We start from the raw sequence: 25,535 nt of genomic DNA on the forward strand, positions 1-25,535 counted from the left end.
TCTGCAGCTGAAATCGTGTTAAGGAGTTGCTTCTGGAACAGCTACAAGAAACCAATGTCTGTGTGTTTTCCAGCGAACGTAAGTATATGGGCTTCTCTCTGCAGAAATGGGACGTTTCACCTTTCTGGTGTTTCAGCGTATGGGTTCGCATTTGGGCAACGTAGCTAGCGTGTGTGTCAGCTGAGATTTGCACATTTTGGGTGTTTCTTGGAAAAAGAGGGAAGGAAAAACAGTTATGTGTGAAGATTAAGTATATTAAAGAGCGGTGATCTCACCCAGTGCATTCTATTAAGGAACTTTCAAAAGCATTTGGTAACAGTGTATTTCCAAGAATTTGAAAATGGTAGGCAGTAGCAGTCAACAGAACAGATTCTCGTCTAGCCCCCTGGGGAGTAGGGGAGGTTTCAACTTTAAGTTACAGGTATTTACCATTTTTTTGCAAAGAAGCTATTATTTACTTTACTTTGTGCCTTGTAGAAAAAGCTTTTAACTAAAAACAAACAAACAACTCTTCCCTTATACCATACAATGGGTGAAATTTCCTGTGTTTGTGAAAATAGGAAGAGCTCCATTGTGGACTATCTGAGGGTACTGTAGTGCAAGATAGAGCATTAGGATGCTCTCAGGTGGGAACATGTTCCAGTCAAAGGTTTTGTGCTTTGAAACCTATTCGTAAGTGTGCCAAATCTAGCTTGGCTAATTTTATAAAGTTTCTAATCTGTTTTGTTTTATATTTTGAGTTCAGATGCTAGGCTGAAGAACAAGCACTGTATACTCCACGAGCCTGTGTTCCAAGGATCCTGTAAAGAAAAAAACAAAACAAAGACCTTCATATATCAGTTGGGAGGGAAAAAAGAGGTTTGCATTTCTACCACATGCCCTATTGTGTGAACATATGCATGAGTCTATTGAAAGTTTTCAGAAGATGGGCAGGCCACCAGTTGCTGGTCTCCTGCAGTTCCAGTAGACATCTGTTGCCCCAAAGCATTAACCAATCTGTTCAATGGGACATCCTTCCTTTGTTGGATAGAATGATGCAGACAACAGCACTCACTGAAATACAATGGTAATTAAATACATAGAAACTACAGCAGTAGCTATTTATTACATATTCATTATTTTATTTGCATTGTTGCAGTATCTTTATCATTTGGGTAACTGATACATTCATTATTTTTTCTTTTCTGATCAGCTCTGCACTTCTGTTTGTGACAAGGAATGACAGTGTTCCAACAAACTGATTCCAGTATTTTCCATTTTGTGTTTAGAAGATTTAGAAAAAGTCTGCCTGTGTGAAAACATGCTGAACTATTTCACTGTAGAATGTATCTTCAGAAAGTTTTGACAGTCTTTCGAGAATACACAGTTTCTGTTATACTGTGCCACGTGACACACCATTTTACTCCCTGTAATTTTCCTCTGTGAACTAAATTTGCGTTAAATTGCTTTTCTTATGCTCAGTTGTAAGTGGACAATATTCTGAATACACTTTAAAAGATTGGATGATCTACTTGCCTATATCCCTTCGAGAAATATTTCTGTTTTGTGTGAAGGTGAATTAATGGGCTGATTATTGTTAATGGTTAGTGGAAAATAGTGGTGACTCCAAAGAAATGGGAAAACATTACACTTCTACACTGTAGTAGCACAGGGCTCATCTGGCGTATTACTTGATAAATGCCTTTGACTCAGTAATACAGTACTTTAGGCCTTTAACAGTGAACCTAGTGTGAGATACTATAGTTTTAAACAGGTTATAGTTTAAAACTTATGTTGTCATAAGTATGTCCAAATCGGGAGTTACCCATTTTATTAATTTTTTCATAAATACAAAATCTGTTAGTCAACTGTGGTGAGCATAACCAAAAATTGAAGACTTTCTTGACAAGAATTTTTTGGCTGATTTTTGTTTGGCTTTCAGTTGAGTCAGAATTTGTAGCAGATATTTTTCTTAGCTATATTGCATTATTATCAGTAAGCATACTTTAAAATTATATGTGAGTAATGAGAGTTCCTTGTAAATAAAGAGTGCAAGGAGTTCTTATTTGATGTTACTCCTTGGATAAACGTGACCTTTTCTGGTTTTCATGAGCTTCATTGTCCTATATATAGGTACACTAGTGTTTATTTAGAATACAAATTCATTCAGATAGACTGGCTGGCATGTTGCTCTTCACTAACCAAATCAAGATAAAATAATCAATTCCAGCAGCGTTCGACAGCGACATCTGATTTTCATGGTTCTAATCAATGAATCTCATAAAGGACATCACGTTGGGAGCTCCAAAGTCTAGTGTTTCTAAGAGGTGCTGCTGACCAAAAATACGGTGTTCAGAGTTCACAAATGTTGTGAAAATTTGCCTGAAAATAAATACAGTTTGCATGCAGGGTTTAGGCCAAATGCCAGGAATAGTGTACTGCTTATGCAAAACTATTTCAGAAATTTTTAGCTTTGGATTACAGTGTAAACATCATTTTAACTACACTTTTAAAGCAATAGTATGGTGACTGTACACTATCTGTGGCAAATTTTAAAGCTGCTGCTCTTATTACTCTAGTCTTTAAACAGGTTCTGAGAAACAGTAAGAGTTCTGTGCGGAAGAAGCAATTATATATTGGAGCAAGGTGGAGATTGACAGGAGACTTAAAGAAGATAGATGCGAGCCTGATTATGTATACTTTTCCAACAATGGACAAAGCTCAGTTTACGGTCTTTTTTCATATGCAGTTGATGTGCAAATCATCTAAATTATGTTTCATATACTGCCTGATCTTCAGACACATTCACATGCCAGTGACTTCTTTGAATCCCACTGGAGGGTGTTACAATTGTAGTTGCTGTAAAGCACTTAAACTTCAAGGAAGAAGCGATTGGAGGCTGACTTAAGTATTATTTTAACTACCACTAAAAAAAAATCCTCTTTCTGATCTATGCACTTCAAGCTTTGTTTACTCCATGCTGTTAATATGCAACCTCCTCCTCCCTTCCAAAAAAAACCCCTCCCTCTACTTTTAGTTCAATACTAAAATGACATTTCACAGTACACGGATTTAGGCAGTGACCCATTATCTCCCTGTATTCTGCAGCGGTGGTACATGAGCCAGCTCAACTTTTCAGTCCAGCTTAAAAATGTTGCCCATTAACTAGACTTCCTCGAGTCAGAGCAGATTGTGGGGTTGGTGGAACAATGATGTCGGGGCTTCCAGATCGGTTTGGCAGCTGCATTGTTCTCCGAGGGGAAACCAGACGCACTTAAGTCCCGCTCTCTTTCATGGGCTTTTGTTCATACCAAATTATTCTTTTGCTGTGCTAGTATTCATGATGGTATGTTAAAGGAGCGCATCCTAGCAACTAAAGGCTGGTTGCTAAGCAGCCTCGCTTCCAATAGGGGTTTGTTGTTTGAGATTTTTTTTTAAATAATTTTTTCTTTGGTGTCAGTTCTGTGAAGGCCACAGTGTTTTTTTAACTGTATCCTTTTATTGAGATATTGTTGTGATTTGTTACTACTGCTGTGCTATCGAGTGCATTATGTTAGTTAATAAATCACTGTGTGAAAAGGTTCATTTCCTAAATTCTCATTATGTTTAATCTGTGGTGTTGCTTGAAATCCTAAAGCTTTGAGTGAAGAAAAAGTAGTACTCCTTGATACACTGCTTGAGAGTATTACAGCCCTACTGCCTGCTAACAAGATCAGATCTAAATAAAACTTGTATTTTCTTCCCTATTGGTCTTGTCTGGATTAAGGTGCTGGAGATGAAAATGATGATGCTAGATTGATTGATTGATTGACTTCTTTTAACTACAGATGCTTAGGTGAAGTCAGTTTTTGTGCCCCATAACCAAAAAGCTCCACCACAATGGTGATGTCTTGGCACACAATACATATAGAGTCTGCTTTTACTGAACCATGGATTGGATTTTTTGCTTGGTTCTCTCTAGTCTTAAGCCTGGATTAATTTCTCTTGTGTGCACTCTCAGATCTTTATCCCAAGAACAGAAAAGTACACCCTATTTTAAAAATATTGGGTCATTCTTAAATGCTAACCTGTAAGGGAATGGGAGAGTTAATGTATTTGCTGACAGAGATTTTGGATGTTCATGAGACGTACTTGTAATTGGTATTAGTATGGATCAAGAGATTCTGCTTGACATAATGTATTTTCTCAGTATATCCTCCTTGATGAAATTTGTGTCTGTAATGTATCTGTCAAGTTCAAGTGAAGTCCTTTGCCTCTATATCTTGCTTTTATGTTCTGCCTTGCAAGATGGAAGTGTGAAAGAACTCTTTGTTTCATAGTCTTCCCTTAATGTAAATTATTCTTTTTCATGGTAACCTTGCAGTACAATTGGTCCATATGGTCCATTTTTATCTATGAGAAATAATTCATCTTTTATGTTTTTTATTGAAGCTGTTAGCAAAGATTCCTGTTTAAAAGAACAAAATAAGGGAAAGAATCTGCCTTTAAATGTAGATTGTGGAAATAATCCTTGTGATGAAATGGGTAGCTAACTTCTGTATAACTACCATTATGCAAAATTCCTCCAGAAAAACTGATGTGGCAAGTGTATGAAGTCCAGAAAACTACAACTTTTCTTCTTCCACTCTTCCTACGTGACTTCTATCTATATATTTGATTCAGCAAAAGGCTTGCACAACTCTAGTCCGAGAGTTGAAATCTGCTTTTAATTTTGTTGCCTTTTTGGCTTGATGAATAGTCTGTTGCAAACAGTGCAAAGACTTCCATTGGCTTTATTGGCCATTAGATCAATCCATGTCTCTAAATGCTGTATGTGTTAGTAATGCAGCACTCTGCTGAGAGCAGTTAGCCTTTCTTGACTTAATTGTTGCTTTACAAGGGAATTCAGAAATAGTTTGAGTGTATTCAGTTGAACTGATAGTGTCTTTTAGGGCCAGCAAGTTTTTGTTTAATCGTGTTTTCTGTTACTAATTCATTTTACATGTTATGATGTCTTATTTGCCTAATAAGCCAGATAATCTAGTACTATACTAATTTCTTTCTATTCAACAGAGAGTTTAAGGTATTTAGTTTAAAAAGCTTTCCTAGTACTAATATTTTATAGCTGGCTTTTTTTTTTCATTGTTACAGTACTGTCTTAAGCTAGAAGAAATATCTCTGTTCTTTTAAATCGTGATGAGTTCTTTCTCTGTGTTAGAGTAGGTAAACTTCTAGTGTTTGGTTTCCTATTGTTTCATAAACCCATTTCAAGAAATGTTTAAGTAAAGGCATTTGATACACTCAGAAAACAGATGATCAGTTGTTTATCTGCGTAGCCATGGATGTTCCTTAGGAAAAGTTTTACACAAAAATGTTTCCCATGTTTAAAAAAAAAAAAGGTCATATTTCTCTGCTGGGAGAGAATAAGTGTAGTTCTGAGGAAGTAAGAACATACAAAACAACTATGATGTGTAACCAGTTGCAACATTTTTGTTCTCTCTTTAGGAATACGGAACACTTTATATTCAGGAATACAAGAAAAACAGCAAAGTGGAGTCAAGTACATGCAGCAGCTTCATGGGCTTGAAGGATCATCTGGGGCATGACTTAGGCCACCTTTATGCGGAGAGCACTGGCACACAAATAAATGCAATTGTACCTTGGTCAATGGCGGAGAAGCCAACAATGGATAAGGTGAATTCTAGGAAAGAAGATGTAGACAAGGAGGCATCTGAAGAGACTTCTGGAAGCTCCAGCTGTGACTCTGAAGAAAGCACAAATTCTGATAATGATTCAGAGAGACTGAATAATTCTGCATCAGAATCACATTTATTGCCTAAGACTCACCGACAGCTGTGCCGTTCTCCTTGCTTAGAGCCTCATATACTAAAAAGAAATGAAATCTTGCAAGACTTTAGGATAGAAGAGGCTCAGATAGTACCTAAGGAAGTCAAAAAGCCCCCTGATGTGGTGAAAGAATATCAAACCAAACTGGAGTTTGCACTTAAGTTGGGTTACTCTGAAGAGCAGGTTCAACTTGTACTAAATAAACTTGGTACTGATGCTTTAATAAATGATATTTTGGGAGAACTTGTCAAACTTGGGAATAAAACTGAGACTGATCAGACTGTAGCTAATACTAACACTAGTGTAATACGTGAAGCGTCTTCCATAGAGTCTCAGAGGTCAGAGTCTCCACTGCAGGAGGATGTGACAGAGGATGGTGACAACCTGAGGCCAATAGTTATTGATGGCAGCAATGTTGCAATGAGGTATGTGACCATGAAGCTTTTGCTTTTATGTTTAAATGGAAACAGAATGACCTTGTCCTGTTCAAGCACTGATGTTCAGTATAATTGCCTAAAACTGTGTGCATGTTCTCTCACAAGCGTCTTTGTTGACCACACAGCATGCCAGTCTTGTAATCAGCATAGCAGTCTGTAAGAGTTCAGTGGTAGCCATCAAATCTCTCCTTCCCACTGCCAGTCTAGTCCTTAATTAATTTTTGGTATACTTAATAAACCTTTAATAGGCACCATTGCTATATGCACTTACATGCAGGAGGTTAAAGCAAATGTAAGATTACTTAAGATTATTAAAATAGTTATTTAGAACTAAGTGGCTTAAGGAGTACTTCTCCTTGGTAGGCTATTCTGCGATAAATGGTCTGTCTGTAAAATTGGTCTTTGTTATCAGGTTTGGAGTTAGGTTTTATTGCCATTAATTCCTGAGATTACTATACTTTAGATTTTCACTTACATGGCCACAGATAACATATTTACCTACAGCATTCACCCATCCTGACCCCAGTCATCTAGGTGCATAGCAAGGAACTTGTCTTGGGGAGGCGTTCATGTTTCTTTGGTGACTAGAGAGAGGGGAAAAAAAAAAGAGAGATGTTTTTTGATGACTATATAAATTATTAAATAACAAATTGATTAGTAACTACTTGGGTAACTCATAAGGATTATCTGATTACTTGCACCATGGTTTAGAAGGTCGATTTTAGTCTGCTGATGACTTGATGTGGTTTTCACTTGCTTAGCAATAAGAGTTTGTGCATGACATTTCTGGGCTAAAGGCCCAGGTTTTTTTAGCTTCTAATCAAGTCAATTACCTTTAAACGAGGCTTTTTGAAATTAAATTTAAATACAGCTCTTATTTATGCCAATATGATAGTTTTTGTTTATTTAAGTAGATGTGTTAGCCTGTAAAGCAAGGATATTACTTCTTTGTAAATGGGGTATTCCTGTGACTTCTTTCTACCTGGTGTGTCATTCCTAATCTTTTTGTTCAACTTAAGCTGTAAAGGAAGTATGTCCATTTGAACAAACACAATTCTGGTACTCAACCAAGAAGTTATCCAGAGACTTGTAAAGTGGCTTTGGATTGTATTTCACATAAATCCCAAACACTTGTGTAAGTGTTGGCTAGTTAGCACAGCTCAGACTTGCTGGGTGGACTTAGGTTCAACTTCTCCCACAAACTGCACTGAACACATTCCAGAAGTAGCTCCAGATCAGTCACTTTTCCTTAATGTTTATTCAGCTATTAGCTAAGTATTTAGGACTTGCCTTCCTATACTCAATTTACCTTCTTGACCACCTACATAAAATGAGCCAAATATGAATGCATGCTATGCATGGTACAGGGCCTTAAAACAGATTAAACCTATTAATGTAACAGTCTTTCTGTATCCAAGAATCGAATTAACAGGTCTTTACTTGTTTTCTACCAAATTTAATCACAGAATCATTCAGTTTGGAAGGCACCTCTGGAGATCTTCTAGTCCAATTCCCTGCAGAGAGCAGTGTCAATTCAAGGCCATGTCAAGTTGGGTTTTGAATGTCTCTGAGGATGGAGACTCCACATATTGTCTGGGCCAGTGTTTGAATGCCCTCGCTGTAAGAAAGTTTTCTTTTTTTATGTTTAAACAACATTTCTTGTATTCCAGTTTGTGCCCATTGCCTCTTGTCCTGTCACTGGACACCAGTGAGAAGTCATTGCTGTCCTCTTTATTCCCTCCCATCAGGTATTCATACACATAGATAAGATCTCTCCTGAGGGTTCTCTTCTCCATTCCCAGCTCTCTCAGCCTCTCCTCGTATGACAGGTGCTCCAGGATTAACTTTGTTATCCTTCACTGAACACTCTCCAATATTGTCCATGTCTGTTTCACACTGGGGAGCCCAGAACTGAACCCAGCACTCCAGATATGTCTCACCAAGGCTGAGCAGAGAGGAAGGATCACCTCCCTTGACCTGCTGGCAATGCTTTTCCTAATGCAGCCTAGGAGGCTGTTGGCCTTTTCTGCTGCAAATGCACGTAGCTGGCTCATGGTCAGCTTGGTGTTCACCAGAACCCCAAGGTCCTTCTCTTCAGAGTTGCTTCCTAGTTGGTTTGCCCCCAACCTGTACTGATGCCTCCATTTCCCTGTGTTGAACTTGCTGAGGTACCTGTTGGTCTGTTTCTCTACCCTGCCAGGGTGCCTCTGAATGGCATTACACCCATCTGGTGTGCTCCTCCCAGTTAGGCATCCTCTGCAAACTTGCTGAGGGTGCACTCTACCCCAGTAGATCATTAACAAAGACGTTAAGCAAAGCTTGCCCAGTATCAATCCCTGGGGTACACCATTACTGACTGCCCTCCAGCTGGATTTTATGCCACTAATCATAACCCTTTGAGTGCAGCATTTCAGCCACATTTCAGTCCACCTCTCTGTCCCTTATCTTACCGATACTTAATTAGTTTGTCAGTGAGGATGTAATAAGAGACAGTGTTAAAAGCTTTGTTAAAGCCAAAAAAACCACCATCTACTGCTGATCCACTGAGCCAGTCATCTCACCATAGAAGGCTATGAGGTTGGTCAAGCTTATTTCCTCTTCATGAATCCATGCTCACTGTTCCAAATCACCTTCACCCAATCTACATAATTTGTTAGGAAAGGGTTTCCAGGAGGATTTGCTCCATTGCCTTTGCAGGGACCAAGGTGAGGCTGGCCAGCCTGTAGTTCCCTGAATTATCCTTCTTGCCTTCTTTGAAGACATTAGGGATATTTGTTCTCCTCTAAGTCCTTAGGAACATCCCAAATCACCACAACCTTTCAAAGATTACCAAGAGTGTCTGTGCAATATCATAAGCCAGCTCCCTTGAGTGCATCCCATCAGGGCCCAGCAGCCTGGGAATGTCCCGTTTTGGTGTTTCCTAACCTCTACTGTGGGAAAGTCTTCCTTGCTCCAGACTTCCCACCCTGTCTCAGGAGCCTGGGATTCCTGAAGGCCAGTAAAGACCAAAGCAAAAAATGTATCAAGTACCTTTACCTTTTCCATATCATTTGTCACTGGGTTCCCTTCCCCATCCAGCAGTAGGCTCACATTTTTTTCCCCTGTCTTCCTTTTGCAGCTGATACCTTTTTAAAGCCCTTCTTCTTGGCCTTCACATCCCTTCCCAGGTTCAACTCCAGGTGAGCTTCAGTTTTCCTAATCCTGTCCCTGAAAGCTTGGGTATTGTTTTTATATTCCTCCTGCGTCACTTGTCCCTGCTTCCATCTCCAGTATTCTTTCTTTCTATATTAGAGTTTTGTCAGGAGCACCATGGTCGTCCATGCAGGCCTCCTGTCAACTTTGCCCAACTTCCTGCACATCAGGGTGGACCAATCTTGAGCTTGGTGAAAGTGGTCCTTGAAAATCAACGAGTTTTCCTGGGCCCGTCTTCTCTCCAGGGTCATATCGCATGGGATTCTCCTGAACAGGCCAAAGTCGGCTGTCCTGAAGTCGGGGGTTGTGATCCTGGTTTTTTCCTTGCTCTTTCTTTACGGGATCCTGAGTTCCACCACTCATGGTCCCTGCAGCCAAGGCTGCCCCTGACCTTCACATCTCTGACCAGTTCTTCCTTGTTTATAAGTATGAGGTCCAGCAGGTTCCCTCATTGGGTCCTCAGCCACCCATGTTAAGAAGTTATCGTCAGTGTGCTTGCTGGATTGCTTGTGACTTGCTGTGTTGGCCAGCCTTTTGCTCTGATTTTGGTCAGCCAGTTGGCAAAGATGCTTTTGTTACACTTGGTCAAGTGGATCCCATCTTTTCCTAGAAAACAGTCCTTGATTATGAAAGCTGGTCCCATGTTTGTGAAAGATGACAGCAGCCATGCAGCCAGCTGTTTGCTGGCAAGATCTCTCCTTTCTCCTTTAAGAAAATAGGTAATAGTAAATAAGCACTTTAAAAGGAAAGATTTCAGCTTTCACATGTAAAAGAACAATGTTCAAAGCAGTGGGGGAGGTACAGGAATTCACCTGCAGTTCAGACAATCTTGTTCAAATTTCTGTATCTAAATGTCCAGGGTCTTGTTATGAGTAACTAACCTATAAACTGGCACAGTCTATTCTTTTCTTTCCTCTTCACTTTTCCAAGCTGTAGCCAACGAGCTCACTTTGGAGTTGCTAACAGGAAATGGCCCTGTACCCTGAGCAAGGCTGTAGATATTTTTTCTAGTGATACTCTTGAGAGCTCTTTCTTATGTTCTCATAGAAATGGGTAGACTATGATCTATATTCTTAACATGTATTAGGACAACATTAGAGTACTTGATGATACCATTTACTACTAGAATTACTCTAGATAAGAACTGCTAATTTTCTTTTAAGGGATGTATTTGATGATGGGGGAAGTTTTGTCAAGAAGATTGGGGTGAGTGATGTCCAATAATACAAGCAGGATGAGACAGCTGTCCTCTTCTGGAAGGAACAGACACTGTATGCTGCCCTCTCTGTTGCATGACTAATTAAGAATGCAGTTTCAGAAAACATCAAATGAGTGACACAGAGTGACTTGCTTTCAGCCTTGCCTCTATCTTACTGCCAGGGATGCTCTCCTACCTGCATTTCATCTAGTGGCTGCAAATTGAATTGATTCAGCTTCCTAATTCAGGGGGAAAAAAATCAGAAAGGATTGTTTTTTCCATTACCTGTAAATGAAACCTAGTGTTTTTGTGGTTGGGAGAACAGCTAGGTCTGACACAAGGGAGGAAGGATGTGCCTCATGATGTGACTGGATGTTCATATTTCTGTAACTGGTGGCATCTAGTCAACTGATGATGAGTAGATTTGAGAGTTCTTTGAGGGCAGTGCAGAACAAGGCTTGGGCCAGAATAGCTTACTCTGGCCAGCCAGAGCCAGCGTGTGTGCTGCTCTAGTCTGGTGACTACTACCGTTCCAGACAAGCTGCTTTAGCAAGCTGTAGTTAAAAAACAAACAAACAAACAAAACCCTCTCAATTTTTCTACCTTTTGCTAATGCTTGAAAAACTTTTATTATGGTTTGAGATGGCATTGCTTGCCATTTGTGCCTTAAACCGAAAACAGCTGACCAGATGCATTGTGTATTTCAAGTTTAAAGCTCTGACATTGGCTAAAGAATATGAATTAGTTAAACTTCTAAAAATAAAGCAACCCCCCTCTGTCAACTGAATAGCAGAGAGGTAGCTTTTGCAGGCTATGACTCGAAGAATTGCTATTTAGTTTCTATGGGATGCTTCATATCTGGTCTTGTTCTTTCATTATTCTAGCTTTCATGGTGTTGACTTAATCCTTTTCCAGACGAGGAAAGATGACTACACGTTTAAGCCTAACACACACAAAGTCTTTTGTTAGAATGCTTTTGCAGATGAGCTTGATTTTAAGTTTACACACACACAGGCACACACAGAAAAATCAGAGCTGAAACAGAAAATTAGATAATCCCTTAGAGCAGCCGTGGAGCTTAATAGACACTTCCCACAGCTGAGAGTGAGGCTGGATTCAGTCATGCCAGGACCCAGGATTCAGTCATGCCATACCTGAGCAGTGATCTATGTTGGCTTTCCAGAGGACTCTGTAGCTCTAACCCTGCTTCATAAGGTGGGGTTTTTTTTGCATGTAGATGATGATGCTGTAATGCAAAATCTTCATTTAGAACCTTAGTCCACGTGAGTAAGAAAGGCATTTGTCCACTGACATGAAAACCTTATTTAGTGTGAACTGCATGGCATAGATAATAGGTAACACACTTCAGTCAATAGTAGCTCTGTATCCCTGTGTGATGAGCTTTAAGCTACCCTAAATTTTCCCTTTACATAATTAAGGTAGGCAAAAGAAGATAGCCTGACAGATGTGACAGACCCCAGTGACACTGAGGAGTAACGTTCAGCTGGAGAAAGTGCGAGACACCCAAAGGTGCCTAAACCGGAATTAGACAATTCTGTTGAGGCAACTGAGTCTTGTCCCCCTGCGTTACCCATGAGGCAGGTAATTTGGCTGTAGTGAAAAGTTTGCCGATACCCTGTCTACATGGAAGTTTTTCCACAACTGCAGATTACTCCCTGCAGTGTCAACTGAAGGATGATTTGATTTGTCTCATCTATGTCAGATATAGTTGTCATTTGGCAATTTAACTGCATTTGTATTATAACAATCTAACTAACAATATAGCCGCATTAGCCTTTTCTCAGAGTGTGTGTTGCTGAGCTCAGTAAACGTGATAGTACCTTGATTTAGATGTTCATCTTTCAGTAGCACCAGCAGTCTAAGGCAGCATTTTCTTTGTAGTCTGACTTGTTTCTTAGGTTATTTTGAGAAGTCACTTTAAGGAATAGATAAAAATATTTTTCCAACAACTAATGATCATGTGGATAGCAGCTTGTCACTGTCAGCTTTGAGTATAACTTCTCTTTGCCTGTTTTGACCTCTGACTGCTGAGTGCGTGACTCTTGCTTGGTCAGACACCCGCGTGCGTGTCTGGCTGGTGACCGCGCTTGCTATACTTGATAGAGTGCCCCGGCATTAGAAGCCCTACAGACGAAAGATGTTTTTAAAGATGTTATAGCTTCCAAGGCTTTTTTCCCTTCAAATACCTCAAAGCATTGGAGTAACTTGTTATGGGCTAATGGAAAAAAAACCCAACAAACACTTGGGAACTGTTTCATCCATTTCATGTCAGCACCAAAATGTATATATAAAAAGGAATAAATGCAGGACTGATAGAAGGCCCAGGTTACTGATAAATGCTTTGGGACAAGTTATTACTCTGATTAGGAAATTAGTGGAGCTTAAGGAAGAAAAAAAGACATTTAAAAAAAGGGATGAGCCTGGTAACAGAACGAGGCTGCCAGGCTAATGTGTCACTAATCTGATAAAGGGTGGAAATTCTTATCTCTCTATGCTATGGACTGAACACTGTTTTCTTCCTATAACATGATGGAAGAAAATAGTTTGGTAACTCTCTAAATTTACTAGGCTGATCTGTGTTTTAGTTTTGTTGTTCCTGCTTTTAATCAATATGCTACTATTTCATGGGAGGTATCTTGATGTGTTCAGATTTCAGTTGTATAAAAACCTGTCTATATATTACAACAGACATTGCTGTAGACCTCAGCTCTAATGCCTCTTGTCATCAGTGTGTATGTTTTTTAGCTTTCAAAATCTGAGAACTCTCTGTTGGTTTGAGTATTGGGTTAGAGCATGCTGGAAGTCTTGCAACTATTCTAAGTAGTCAGTGTTTTAGGAGTATACCACAATTCGTTTCAAGCCTTAGTCACTTGAATATCTCAGCAGAGAAAATGAAATTGTTTTCACTGTATTTTGCCACTTGCTACTAACTCTTCTAGGCTTGAAAATGCATGATTGATTTTTAGCTCAGGAAGTGTTTTATTGCCCTTTTTTTCATTCTTTTTAAAAATAAAACCACAGCTATCAACAGGCCAAATATAAAAGTGGTGATAAAAAGAATCATTCATGCATGGTATGAAAGAGAAATAGATACTTCTTAAGGAAGATACTTCTTCCTTTGGATAGATTAAATATAGTCACTGTATGATCACTTACTACCTTCCTTCGAATAGATGAAACATAGTCAGTAAGCAGAAGCAAAGCTGAATATACCAATGTCTCACCCAGGGCTACAGCTGTCATGCTGACTGCTCTGAGCTTTCACATGCTTGTAATAATTGGGAAGAGATTTTTAAAAGAAAGTTTCTTGGCAAAGAAGTACAACTAATCAGAAGGAAAAAAGTCAGAGGAAGAAGTGTGATTTCAGTCTTTTCACCATACGATGTATCATAAAGCTGATAAAGCACAAAAATCACAAAAAGGAGAGCATCAAATCTGCATGACAACAAAACAGAAGAAAAGAACAAATTTTAATTGCACATCTTTTTCACAGACTTTCTCACTAATCATTCAAATTTCTTGGAATTTGTATCCACTCAGATACCAGCTTAGGCATGTGTCTGAAAAGGAGCAGAAAAAAATGTGAAGATTTATATGAGCTATACATCCACTTGCTCAGCAATGCAGAAAACCTAGTATGCATTGCAGTGCATTTCCCATTTCTTCATTTAATTTAGAGTTTTAGTATATTTAAAATTTATATTGTGGATGGAAGAATTTTAATGGTTCGTATTAGAGAAATTAAGAGAAAACTAAGGAGTTGAACTGCCTGGTCTTCTGTCTGCCTTTAAAAGTGTGGCTTGAATTCCAACCCGATGGAAAGCAATAGGCAAGAACATCCATTTCTTTCAGAGAGGCCAAGATTTCCTTCCAGAAATGATTTCTCAGTGTTACGGGAAGAAACATACTGTAACTAAAACGCAGTCTAACAAAACACTTGTTCGCTGTCAGGAGTGAAAAATGGTTTTATCCATTTGAAACCACAGAGATTGTTTAGAGTAATAACAGTACAGTGATTTCCCTGGAATTTAGTAGCTGGAACAAGCTCTTCCTGACTGTTTTAAAATGGGTTGCAATATGTTTATGGTTGCACATGACCTGCTGATAGCATGAAGTTACTTCTTGTATCTCAGGCTTTGCAAAGGAGGCTTTATGGCTGCCCACCGCATACTGAATGCACCCAAGCGTCCTGATTTTGTGTTGTCACTGAGAGATGTAATTAGACTTGCCATAGCTGGAAATCCTGTTGGTTATTTTTTCTATGCACATTTGCATGTGCATTTAAAATGTGACATATCTGCATGTGGTTTGGTTTCCCGTTCCTGAGAAGTTATGAAACACACAAAGATACTACTTTTTCAGCCAAACAAGCACAAGAATAATTGTATAGTATAAAACAATGCCTAGAAAAAAAGTTGCTATGTGTTTTGCTATTACAGTGTTATTACAGTGTAAGAGTGTATTACATTATATTACTGTACAAAACAGGGAATGTATTATTGCAGAGGGCTATACCCATAGCTAAACAGGATATTAAGATACATAGATGTCTTGCTCCTGCCAGTATTCTTAGTATAGCCCTATAGGCACAGAAGATGGGCTTAAACTATCCTTGGAGTACCCTGTGCCAGCTAAAATCTACAAACTTTGATTATTATAGCTGGCAACAATTGCAATATCTTAGTCTATGATTATGTTTCCAGGTCCTGTCTCCAGCATCATTAGAAGACAAAGTAGTACAGTTCCTTGCTTAAATCCAGATAATAGTAGTGGGCTCTTTTTTACCCTTCTTCCCCCCTCCCCCTCTCTTTTTTTACTTTCGTTTGGGGCCTGTGACCTTCAACACAGCCTGTGCTGAGGATGATGCTTTGTGAGAGGTGTTAGCCATGACTCATTCTCTCTTGACACCTAGACACAGGTGAACGTGTATGCCATCTCCTTCACAGGCTTCTGGAATCTGAACATAGTTTCAAAATTTTTCTCACTTTTACTGTGTTACTTCATCCATTGCACAATTACTCAAGCTCCTTCAAATTATCAAGGAACGGATGTCAGTGCTAGGTTTTAGAAAGCTGGCATTAGTAGGTACTTTAAAATGGTCCTACTGAAAAAAAATAAATAACTTTTTGGTGGTTTTATTTACCTCAAAACATACCAGTAGGAGGAACTTGTAGGATCCCTGTGTCATCATATTGTCCCCTTCACAAATCACTCCATGGTGAAAGAATTATCTTTTACCTTTCTGGAAAGCAGATTATGGCATACATGCTATACATGACAAGCCAGCCAAGTAGAAAGTAACAGCTTGCTGCCATGCCTCTGTGTTTCTTCTGCTACAGAGAGCTGTGGGGCTGGGAGAGCCCACAGAAAAGTTTTCCTGTTGCATGGAGAACCCAGACTGGCCCCAGAGGAGCACTCTGACTTGTTCTGCAAAGTGTCCGGTGAGGACATCCCAAAATCCATGGGCAGACTGTCCCTTTGATGAGTTAGAAAGCTTTTTCTAACATATGCTTAACTGTTCCTTACGCTAGTTAAGGACTTCTCTGTCCTTACCCAGTCGGACTATGGTGGGTTGGCTGTGGCTCGCACCTGGGCACCCACCCAGCTGGGTGCTCACTCCCCTCACCAGCAGAACAGGGGAGAAGACAGGAGGAACAGGAGCAAGAAAACTCACGGGTCAAAATAAACAAGAGGGCCATCACTCACCAAGTACTGTTGCATGCCAAACAGACTCAACTTGGAGAGTTTAGAATAGAATAGACTGTTTCAGTTGGAAAGTTAACATAGATGTTTGATTACTGATTCAGATAATGGCAAACAAAAAAGACAAACATTAAAATATTTAAGAGGAAAAAGGTCTATCCTCTCCTTTTCCCAGGCTCACTTCAGACACCTTTCCTCCCCCTTGTCATGGCTGCAGGTGACACTCAGTCCCTTCAGAGAGGCAGTGAGTGGTGTTGGGGGTTGGGGTCAGGACATGGAGGTTTCTCTCTGCTGCTCCTTCTTCTTGTGCTTTTCCTCCTGTTCTCCACAAGCTGCAGTCCCTCTGGGGGTGCACCTGCTCCCCATGCAGCACCTCCTCCTCTGGCCTTGGTGTTCCCTCATTCCCTTCCCTCCTCCCTGCCTCCAGCTGGCTGGAGCCGGGCATGCCTGGCACAGGGCAGCCCCTGATGGCTTCTAACAGGGGCCACCCTGCAGCCCCCTGCTACCAAAACCTTTCCATGGACACCCAATGGTTGATCGCTGTCCTCTATTTTAATTACCTCCTATGTACTGAAGATTGTTTTGTTCTCCACAGTCTGCCTTTTTTCTCCAGACTAACTAAATGCCCTCCCTTCAGCCGTTTCCCATAGGTCTCATTTCAGTTTCTTTTGGATTCTTTCCAGTTCCTTTGTGTCTTTTGTAATATGTCATGCCTAACACTGGATGTCGAAGTTGGCTGAGGACTCATCTGCCTTTAGAAAATGACATAATTGTGTCTCTTGCCTTACCTCAGACAGTTATTGCACAACAGAAGCACATCTTTTGTTTTGCTTATGTCTGATCGGTTTCTGCTGAACTGTCTCTCCATGACTTTTTTAATACAGAATTAATTTCTCCTTCTGAAGTGCAGCGCTAAGCAAGTTCTTAGTTTAGTCATGTTGATTTTGGACAGTCAGTTTGACATTCACTCTGTCCTGCAGAGTACCTGCTACCTCCTTGGGCTTGGAGTCCTTCTCCTCTCTCTTTCCCTGCAGTGGGGATCTGCTGTCTCTTCCCCTGCCACCATGCACACTGGTGCTCCGTACTCATCTGCTGGCATTTCCTAAACACATTGCACACTCTCACTTCGGTATTTCAGGCCTCCTGCATCAAGCCTCCATCGTGCCTGGTATGCCCTGTACTTCTGGTTGGGCTATGAGGATTTTTAACACACTGTGCTTATGTTTTTCCTTACTTGTCAAATTTGTGTACAGATGCTAAAAATGTTTGGCACATCTCCCACACCATTTTGCGAGTGATGGAAATGTTTGGGCAAGGCTCAAACTGACTCCCAGCTGCCTTTAGAAACCACGGTGCAAGTGAAGAGCATGGGTTTGAGGTCCGAGTTCTGCTGTGCTTACAGTCATAGAAAAGCAAAGTCATATAATAAGGAATTTTAATGTGTGTTTCAGCCACGGGAACAAAGAAGTATTTTCTTGTCGAGGAATCAAACTGGCGGTAGACTGGTTTTTGGAGAGAGGCCACAAGGATGTTACAGTGTTTGTGCCAGCATGGAGGAAAGAACAGTCAAGACCTGATGCCCTTATCACAGGTAAGCTGTGATCCACCTTTGCTGGTTTGTTTGATGCTTTGCATGGCATGAGTGCTACTGGTTAAATGAACAAATCTTTAGAAATGAAAGACTATAATAGAAAGTATCTTTGGTGTAGTAACTTCATTGCAGTCTTCAGGAAGGAAAAAGACAAAGCAATGCCCACTCCGAGTCCTCCTTTTCTGATCACCTGGCGTATTTTCCATTAACATTGCTATTTATTTCTTGAAGAATGTAATTGCTATTTTTTAAATCTGTTATGCCCATGTAGCATTGGCTGTGAAGAAATTTTAAGTTAATGACTCACTGGGTGATCTTGCTTGTGGTGAGCAGATTCTGCCAGGCTGACCTGTCTGCTGGTCACCTGGGGTGAGTCACTGCCCGGGTTAAAGGAATTATTCTGACAGAAAGGGAGCAATTCCCCTTTTCATCATCTGTATTAACAAGTGAGATAGCTTTTGAAAAAAATCTTAATTTTGCACCTCTTTATCGTAGAAGGAGAGGAATTTGAGGGTTAAAAAAAACCACTAGAATTTAGGTGGGAGGGGAGATTGGGGTTTTTTGTTTGTTTTTTTTAAACATGGCTACCTGTAAAGGCAGGAAACTTTTAAGAGTAGTAGCTGTGACTTCTAAAGAATATGGAAGCATGTTTTGAATACCACATGCATTTCCAAATATCTGGAAAGATCTTCACAACACTTCATTTCATTTCATTGATTACTACTAGAACGTACCAAGTTAATGCAAGAAAACATTTGGAAAGCTTGTTGTTCTCCTGTCGTCACAGGCAGTGTGGAGCCTTTCTCTTGATGCCTTTCTCTATAACTAGTGTTTGAGGTATGAGAAGTGCATTGGCTAAGTAATAAATATTTGGCTGTTTAGAAATAAATTGTGACATCTGCTAGAACTATGGATAGGGCTAGAAGCCCCAAAAGGAGTGTCAAGAAAGTAGCAAGACTTAGAATTGACCAGTTGTCTAGCAATGAAAAATCAGTTTTGCTTGTGAAATCATGGACCCTGAAAATGGGACGAAGATCCAAGAAGGTTATCGTATCTTCTGTAAAACAAACATTCTTCTGTTTTCTTACCAGGATGCAGGGAGCCTGTTTGCTACCAGTCTAGTGGAATACATTGTGCATATCTCTATTTCCAGACATATGCACCTGAATTTTGAAAAAGTCTTGGATGGCTAGCATGAAGATAGTTCTACATTGTCAGTATTTTTGAGAAGCTTCTTGGATTAAACAACAGCTGCATCTTTCTTATTATTACCTGCCAGTCATCACATGGCACATTTTTTTATTCTTTCTTAGTGAGAGAAAAAAATCGCTTTCCATCACACTCTTATTCATCATTTACCACATGGTGGGGCAGGGGGTAAATATGAAAAGGTTGGATTTAATTTAAAATCTTGTGCTTTTTCTACTAAGCAGATAAATGCATCAAATATATTGCTTATATGTAATATTAATGCTGTATTTCTTCCTGTTGGAGTCTTTTTTTTTATTCCTAGATGGAACATGTCCCCTGTCAAGTTTCTTGGGCTACAAAACAGTTGAGTTATTTGAGATCTAAACCATTATTAACAGCCGTGACTTATATTCAGCATCTTCTGCCATTTTAAATGTTGCCTAGCTTTTTGTTTACTTTTCTTTCATAGCTTGTCTGCTCTTGACGAGAGTGATAGCTAGAATGGACACAAGGGGTATGTGCTTCCGTGCTAGGTGCATTGGTGCTACGTCCATAATCTTAGTTCAGACCAATGTCAACAGGCCATCTTTCAAAACTCCTTGGGATCTCCAAGTCCCACACTGAGAAAGAGAAAATGTTTTTGGATAGGTGATTGATGAACTGTGTAGGACAAGAAAGAATTAGATAAAATGTTAAACACACTTATTTAGCAGGATTAAAGAGAAATCTGTTTGGATTTGCTAAGACTTTAGGTATAAAACTGTAAAACCTTCAAGGAAAGATATGTTCTGAACTATTGCTGGAGGTATAACAAAACAAACAAAAAACTCCCACATTTGCTCCTGGTTACAAGATGACGTTAGGGGGATGCTGTTAATGTTTGTGAAGAGCCCGGATGTTTGTACAGAATGTGGGTTTTCTAGTCCTTGTGGGTACTAGTAGTAACCCCTTCTCTTGATGGGCAGAAACTTTTATGAGGCAATCCTATTAATGTGGGCTACTGGCATTGTTTCAAAATCTGTTTCTTACTGGGTACCACAAAAAGGGTCTGTCTTCACCAAGGAGCTCAGTTATGAGAAACCCTTGGCTGTACTTGAGTGTAGCCCTCCTATTCACTGAAACATTCAGTAATTTTCTTTTTTCCCCCTCCTCAACCAGAGGGGTTTTTCACTGGTATTTTGATAATTAGTATTTCTTTTAACCACAGCAACATGAACGAGGTTCCCTGTGTTGATCTTAGAGAAGTTGGGTGGAGCAGGAGGTTTCGATTTGTTTTGTGTTTTGGGTTTTTTTTAAGGTATTGCCAGTTGACTGCTGACTATAACTTCAAATACCATATATCAGACACCTTCTGCTGGACTATAGCCATTTCAGACATGTTTAGTCCTTAATGCTTGGATTTTCTTCCTCAAATCTAATGTCTTTGGAGACTAAACATACATCTTTTTCTTTCCTTTCCTTTTTGTTTTAATTTTTGATTCTCATTCCTTGTAGATCAAGAAATCTTGCGTAAATTAGAAAAGGAGAAGATTCTTGTGTTCACACCATCCCGCCGAGTGCAAGGGAGAAGGGTGGTATGCTACGATGACCGATTTATAGTGAAGTTGGCCTTTGAGTCAGATGGCATCATTGTTTCTAATGATAACTACAGGGATCTAGCTAATGAAAAACCTGAATGGAAGAAGTTCATAGATGAACGCTTGCTGATGTATTCATTTGTTAATGACAAGTAAGTAATTCTGTCTTTATATGTGCCACTAAAATAATTGAGGAAAGGACAGTTTGAAGATGTGTATGAATTTCTTATCTTATACCCAAATCATTAGGTACATGTAGGAAAAAGGGAGGAATAGTCAATCATAGATTTGGCCTTCCAGTTAAAAGTACTCCAACTCTTGGTTTTTGCTAGAGCTTTTTTATAACAATATCTTTATATCTTTTAATGCTATTTTTTTCCTCTTTTGGTGTATGCCAATGTATATGCTATATTTGGTGTATACTATGGTATAGTATTCTAATTCTCTTGACATACTGAGCCAGCATTTTTGAGTGCCTGTGCCATTTTGAGTGCCTGTGCCACTCCTAAATCCTAGAGTCATAGAAAAACCCATCTTGGAATGAACCTCAGGAGGTCCCTAGTTCAACTGTCTGTTTAGATCCATTTGTGGTATCTTCATACCCTGGCATACAGATCAACTGCAGTTATTACTGGTGGCTTCTTGTAGTGGGAGGGACTCAGTAGTCTGCCAAGCAGACACTTGTATTTGAGTGCCTAAACACTGATGCAAGAGTCCTAGACAATCAGCACGGTTCTGCAAAGTTAGTTGTGGTGTTTCAAGAGATCGCTGCCTGTATTGCTGCCCTTATTTTGGTTTAAGAAGAATGGGTTGTGTGCAGCCCTGCTTTGCCGCAGAGCAAGTCAGCTGAGCTAGGCCAAAGGTGTCTGAAGCAGACTAGGGTTGTCCACGTAAGGCTATTTCTATGACTCAATGACTATCTTTCAGGCAGTACCTGCAGCAGAAAGGGAGCCTTTCAAAACAGCTGTCGAAGTACGCAGCCTTAAAAATGTTGACATGGCAGGTTATGGTGTAGGACAGAGTCATGAGGTTCTTCGTCATTGCATGAGGAATATGAAACGGCTTTTTTGCTTCTATAATAATTTTTTTTTTCTTAATAGATTTATGCCTCCTGATGATCCTCTTGGCCGCCATGGTCCAAGTCTGGACAATTTTCTTAGGAAGAAGCCTATTGTGCCAGAGCATAAGAAGCAACCATGTCCATATGGTAATTTGATTTAACTCGTCAGTTTTCTCTACCGCTGGGATTGGGGACCAAGCTCCTGCTTTATTTTAACACTGCCAAGATTAAAAGCTTTTAAACAGAGGTTTTTACATCGTTGTCTTAGCCTGAGAATAGTTGAAATGCTGAGCTGATGGTGGAAACTGAAGTGATTTTTTTCATGTGCTAGTTAGAGAAGTTTCTATCTACTAGTTGAACTAAAGGAGCAACTTTATTAATCATTGGTAGGAATAGAACCAAAACATCACCTAAATTCTGCAAGCTCCAGAAAGCCCTTTTCTTAGATTTGGTCATAAGACATCTAAGTTTTCTTCCAGCAAATTGACTGAGCTCTCTGAAGTTTAGGTGCTGAGCATCCCTACAGGCACACCACCATTTTAACTGAGCAGAAACTCGGTGTTCTTACGACTCTGTGGGACTTTCCTATTAAGTTTTCTGCCTGTGTATCTCCTTGCCCCAATACAGTAGGTTTGTACAGACACACTGACAGTGTCATGTTCAGCTGGAAATGTGGCTGGTAGTGTTGGTCTGCATTCCTAGAGCACTAGCTGCAGCACACAACCACCGCCTCTTTTTTTCCTACAATACAGGTGAGGAGATCTTCGATCTCACTCTGTGTTGCACAAAACCATTTGCAAGATCTTTCAAATCATCAGTAAATCTTTAAATGAGGGGCATTTCCATTGTTTGATAATCAATAGATTTTGGTTCAAGTTTTCGTATCTGATTATGCTTGTATTAATAGGCAAGAAATGTACCTATGGACACAAATGCAAATACTATCATCCAGAAAGAGGAAATCAGCCTCAGCGATCTGTAGCTGATGAACTTCGTGCCATGTCTAGAAGCACAGCTGCCAAAACTACAAGTGAAGGAGGACTGGTAAAAAGCAATAGCGTTCCCTGTAGCACTAAAAATGATGGCACTTCTGAGCTGAAGCGTGCTGCTCCAAAGAGGCAATCAGATCCTAGTATAAGGACTCAAGTCTATCAAGACTTGGAGGAAAAGCTTCCCACCAAAAACAAGTTGGAAACCAGGTCTGTACCTTCTTTAGTTAGTATACCAAGTTCCTCTGCTGCAAAACCCCAAAGTACTGCACCTTTAACTAACGGCCTTCCATCCGGAGTTCACTTTCCACCTCAGGATCAAAGACCACAGGGACAGTATCCTACAGTGATGATGGCAACCAAAAATCACGGAACACCAATGCCTTATGACCAGTATCCAAAATGTGAGTCTCCTGTGGATGTAGGGTATTACTCTATGCTGAGTGCATATTCAAATCTAAGTATGTCTGGTCCACGTAGTCCCGAAAGGCGCTTCTCCTTGGACACAGATTATAGGATAAGCTCTGTAGCCTCTGACTGCAGCAGTGAAGGGAGCATTAGCTGTGGCAGTAGTGATTCCTATGTGGGTTACAGTGATCGCTCTTACATGAGTTCGCCTGACCCACAGCTAGAAGAGAACTTGAAGTGCCAACATATGCACCCTCATGGCCGCCTTAACACTCAGCCCTTCCTACAGAGCTACCACGAGCCTCTCACACGAGTGCAAAGCTATAGTCATGAAGAACCAAAGCATCACCACAAACCTCCAATTCCATACATGGCTGTGCATCTACAGCATCCAACAGTCGGTGCTCGATCCAGTTGTCCGAACGACTACTCGACATCTCAGAGTTCATCGCATTCAAAGACCATGCATCTGGGGAGAGCCCTTGTGTCCACGAGAATAGACAGCATTTCAGACTCACATTTATATGATAGTTCTCCATTAAGACACAGAAAGCCTTATTCTGGCCAGGATGGGCTTGGAAGTTGGGACCGGCAGAGTTACGGGATGGATGCGTATGGCTACCGCCAGACCTACTCCTTGCCAAGTAACCCTACACAGCCGTGTTACGAGCAGTTTGCCTTCCAAAGCTTACCTGAACAGCAGGACCAGACTTGGCGCGTACCTTACTGTGGAATCCCTCAAGACCCTCCAAGGCACCAAGGCACCCGGGAGAAGGTTTACATAAATCTCTGCAACATCTTCCCCCCTGATCTTGTGAGGATTGTTATGAAGAAGAACCCTCACGTGACGGACGCTCAGCAGCTCGCTGCAGCCATCTTAGTGGAAAAATCTCAGCTAGGTTATTGAGAGATGATGCATCTTTGTGGTGTCTAGTAGTTTTCAGCTCAGCTCTGATGCTGAGGGAGGTTTGCTACAATAGCATTTGGGATCTCCTTCTCAGCAAGGAGGTTATATAGTAATCCGTTTATGTGAAATACTGTATCATGGAGTCTGTATGTATAGCCCCATGCATCGGAAGTACCAGATATGTTTTGTGTTCTAGTTTGAAAAATTTTAAATGGCTATTTTCACAGCTGGAGAATGTTCCAGTTTAAATTAATATATATATATGTATTAAAAAAAAATCTGTGGTCTCTGGTTATAATCTTTGGTGCATCAGGGGTTTATATGCAGCACTTTCTATCCTTGTTATATGTTGTTGGGATATTTGTTTTCGTTTTTTAACTTGCTGGATGTTTGTCCTTGGGCTGAGTGGTATTAAAACAACCTGCAGAAGGAGGATTTTGCTACTTCTGGCAAGCAATTTTCAAGCCAAGTTTTTGAACTTTTTACAACACCATAAGTATGTACGTATGTTTGGTTGGTTTTGTGAGCTTTTTTCTGCTATAATCATCTATTTATAGGAAACAAAGATTTACTACAGCACTGACTTCATTTTTTTAAACAAATAATTAAGTTACCAGTTAACGGTGAAATGGGTAACAATATATTAGTAATTTATAGTATGGCACTTTCCATTGCTTTGTTTTGTTTTAAATAGTTACAGGTTTTGTTGATGCAGTCAATTAGTAAGATCAGATGCAATCAGAGGAGGAAAAAAAAAATCTTTTTTTAATTGATTTATGGATAAGGTAAAAGCCTTATTGCCTGATTTTGAAAGATGCTGAGAATTTGCAGCACCCTTTGAACCTAGCAGAAACTGCAAATGCTCAGAACCTCCCCAAACTGGGCCACTCTGTTTCAGTTCCCATGTGTTGTTACCCGGCTCTTTGTTTTTCTGGTCAGTAGAAAGGGGTTTGAAATCATAGGGCCCTGTTTAGTTGTTTTATTTGTTTTTTAATTTGTATTGGTGCACAAGTGTACTGGATAAAATACGCTTTTCATAAAATATTTACCTGTTTTTAAATGAATTTAATTATCTCAATGCAAGTTTTGTATTTAAGATGCTGTTTGATTTTTCTTGCTATTTATCAAGGCTGGCCTGAAAAGGTTTTGTGTGTTGAGGATATGCAACATTTATTAACTGCACTATGGTAATGATATTGTAGCTCAAAATAATAACTTAATTTTTTTTTTTTTTTTCCTGTTTTGGTTGGGGCGGGGAGGGTTGTGGGGAGAGAAGATACCGTATGCGTTCCTGAAGTTAGTTTTTGGCCTGTTGCATCATGTAGGCCTGATTCTTGCCACAAATAGTGTAGTTCTAGAAACAGACCAACCAAGTCTGTTTTAGTATTAGTAAGGGATATTTCTGGTTTTAAGTCATGGGTTTTACTAGCACCTCATAAGCTTTTTTATATATATA

At 39.9% G+C, this 25,535-nt stretch overlaps 1 protein-coding gene across 2 annotated transcripts; it reads left to right on the top strand.

The window, feature by feature from the left end:
* ZC3H12C (zinc finger CCCH-type containing 12C) lies at nt 1-24,079 on the top strand. Of its 2 annotated transcripts, none has more exons than XM_010288710.1 (6): nt 1-78; nt 5,464-6,230; nt 17,808-17,947; nt 20,633-20,867; nt 21,816-21,922; nt 22,683-24,079. In XM_010288710.1, the coding sequence occupies exons 1-6, from the start codon at nt 55-57 to the stop codon at nt 24,077-24,079; spliced, it is 2,670 nt and encodes an 889-aa protein (XP_010287012.1). In that variant the 5' UTR covers nt 1-54. The 2 variants fall into 2 exon arrangements, with proteins under 2 accessions (XP_010287012.1, XP_010287013.1); XM_010288711.1 differs by lacking the exon at nt 1-78 and adding an exon at nt 2,869-2,877.
* Nucleotides 24,080-25,535: the final 1,456 nt, after the last annotated feature.

Source organism: Phaethon lepturus, unplaced genomic scaffold (assembly GCF_000687285.1).
Source record: "Phaethon lepturus isolate BGI_N335 unplaced genomic scaffold, ASM68728v1 scaffold21746, whole genome shotgun sequence".
Classification (NCBI taxonomy): Eukaryota; Metazoa; Chordata; class Aves; order Phaethontiformes; family Phaethontidae; genus Phaethon; species Phaethon lepturus.

Coding starts and splice junctions, on each gene's coding strand:
- ZC3H12C (XM_010288710.1), top strand. CDS start 55: ATGTCTGTGTGTTTTCCAGCGAAC. Junction 17,948..20,632: donor ACCTGATGCCCTTATCACAG/GTAAGCTGTGAT, acceptor CATTCCTTGTAG/ATCAAGAAATCTTGCGTAAA. Junction 20,868..21,815: donor TATTCATTTGTTAATGACAA/GTAAGTAATTCT, acceptor TTTTCTTAATAG/ATTTATGCCTCCTGATGATC.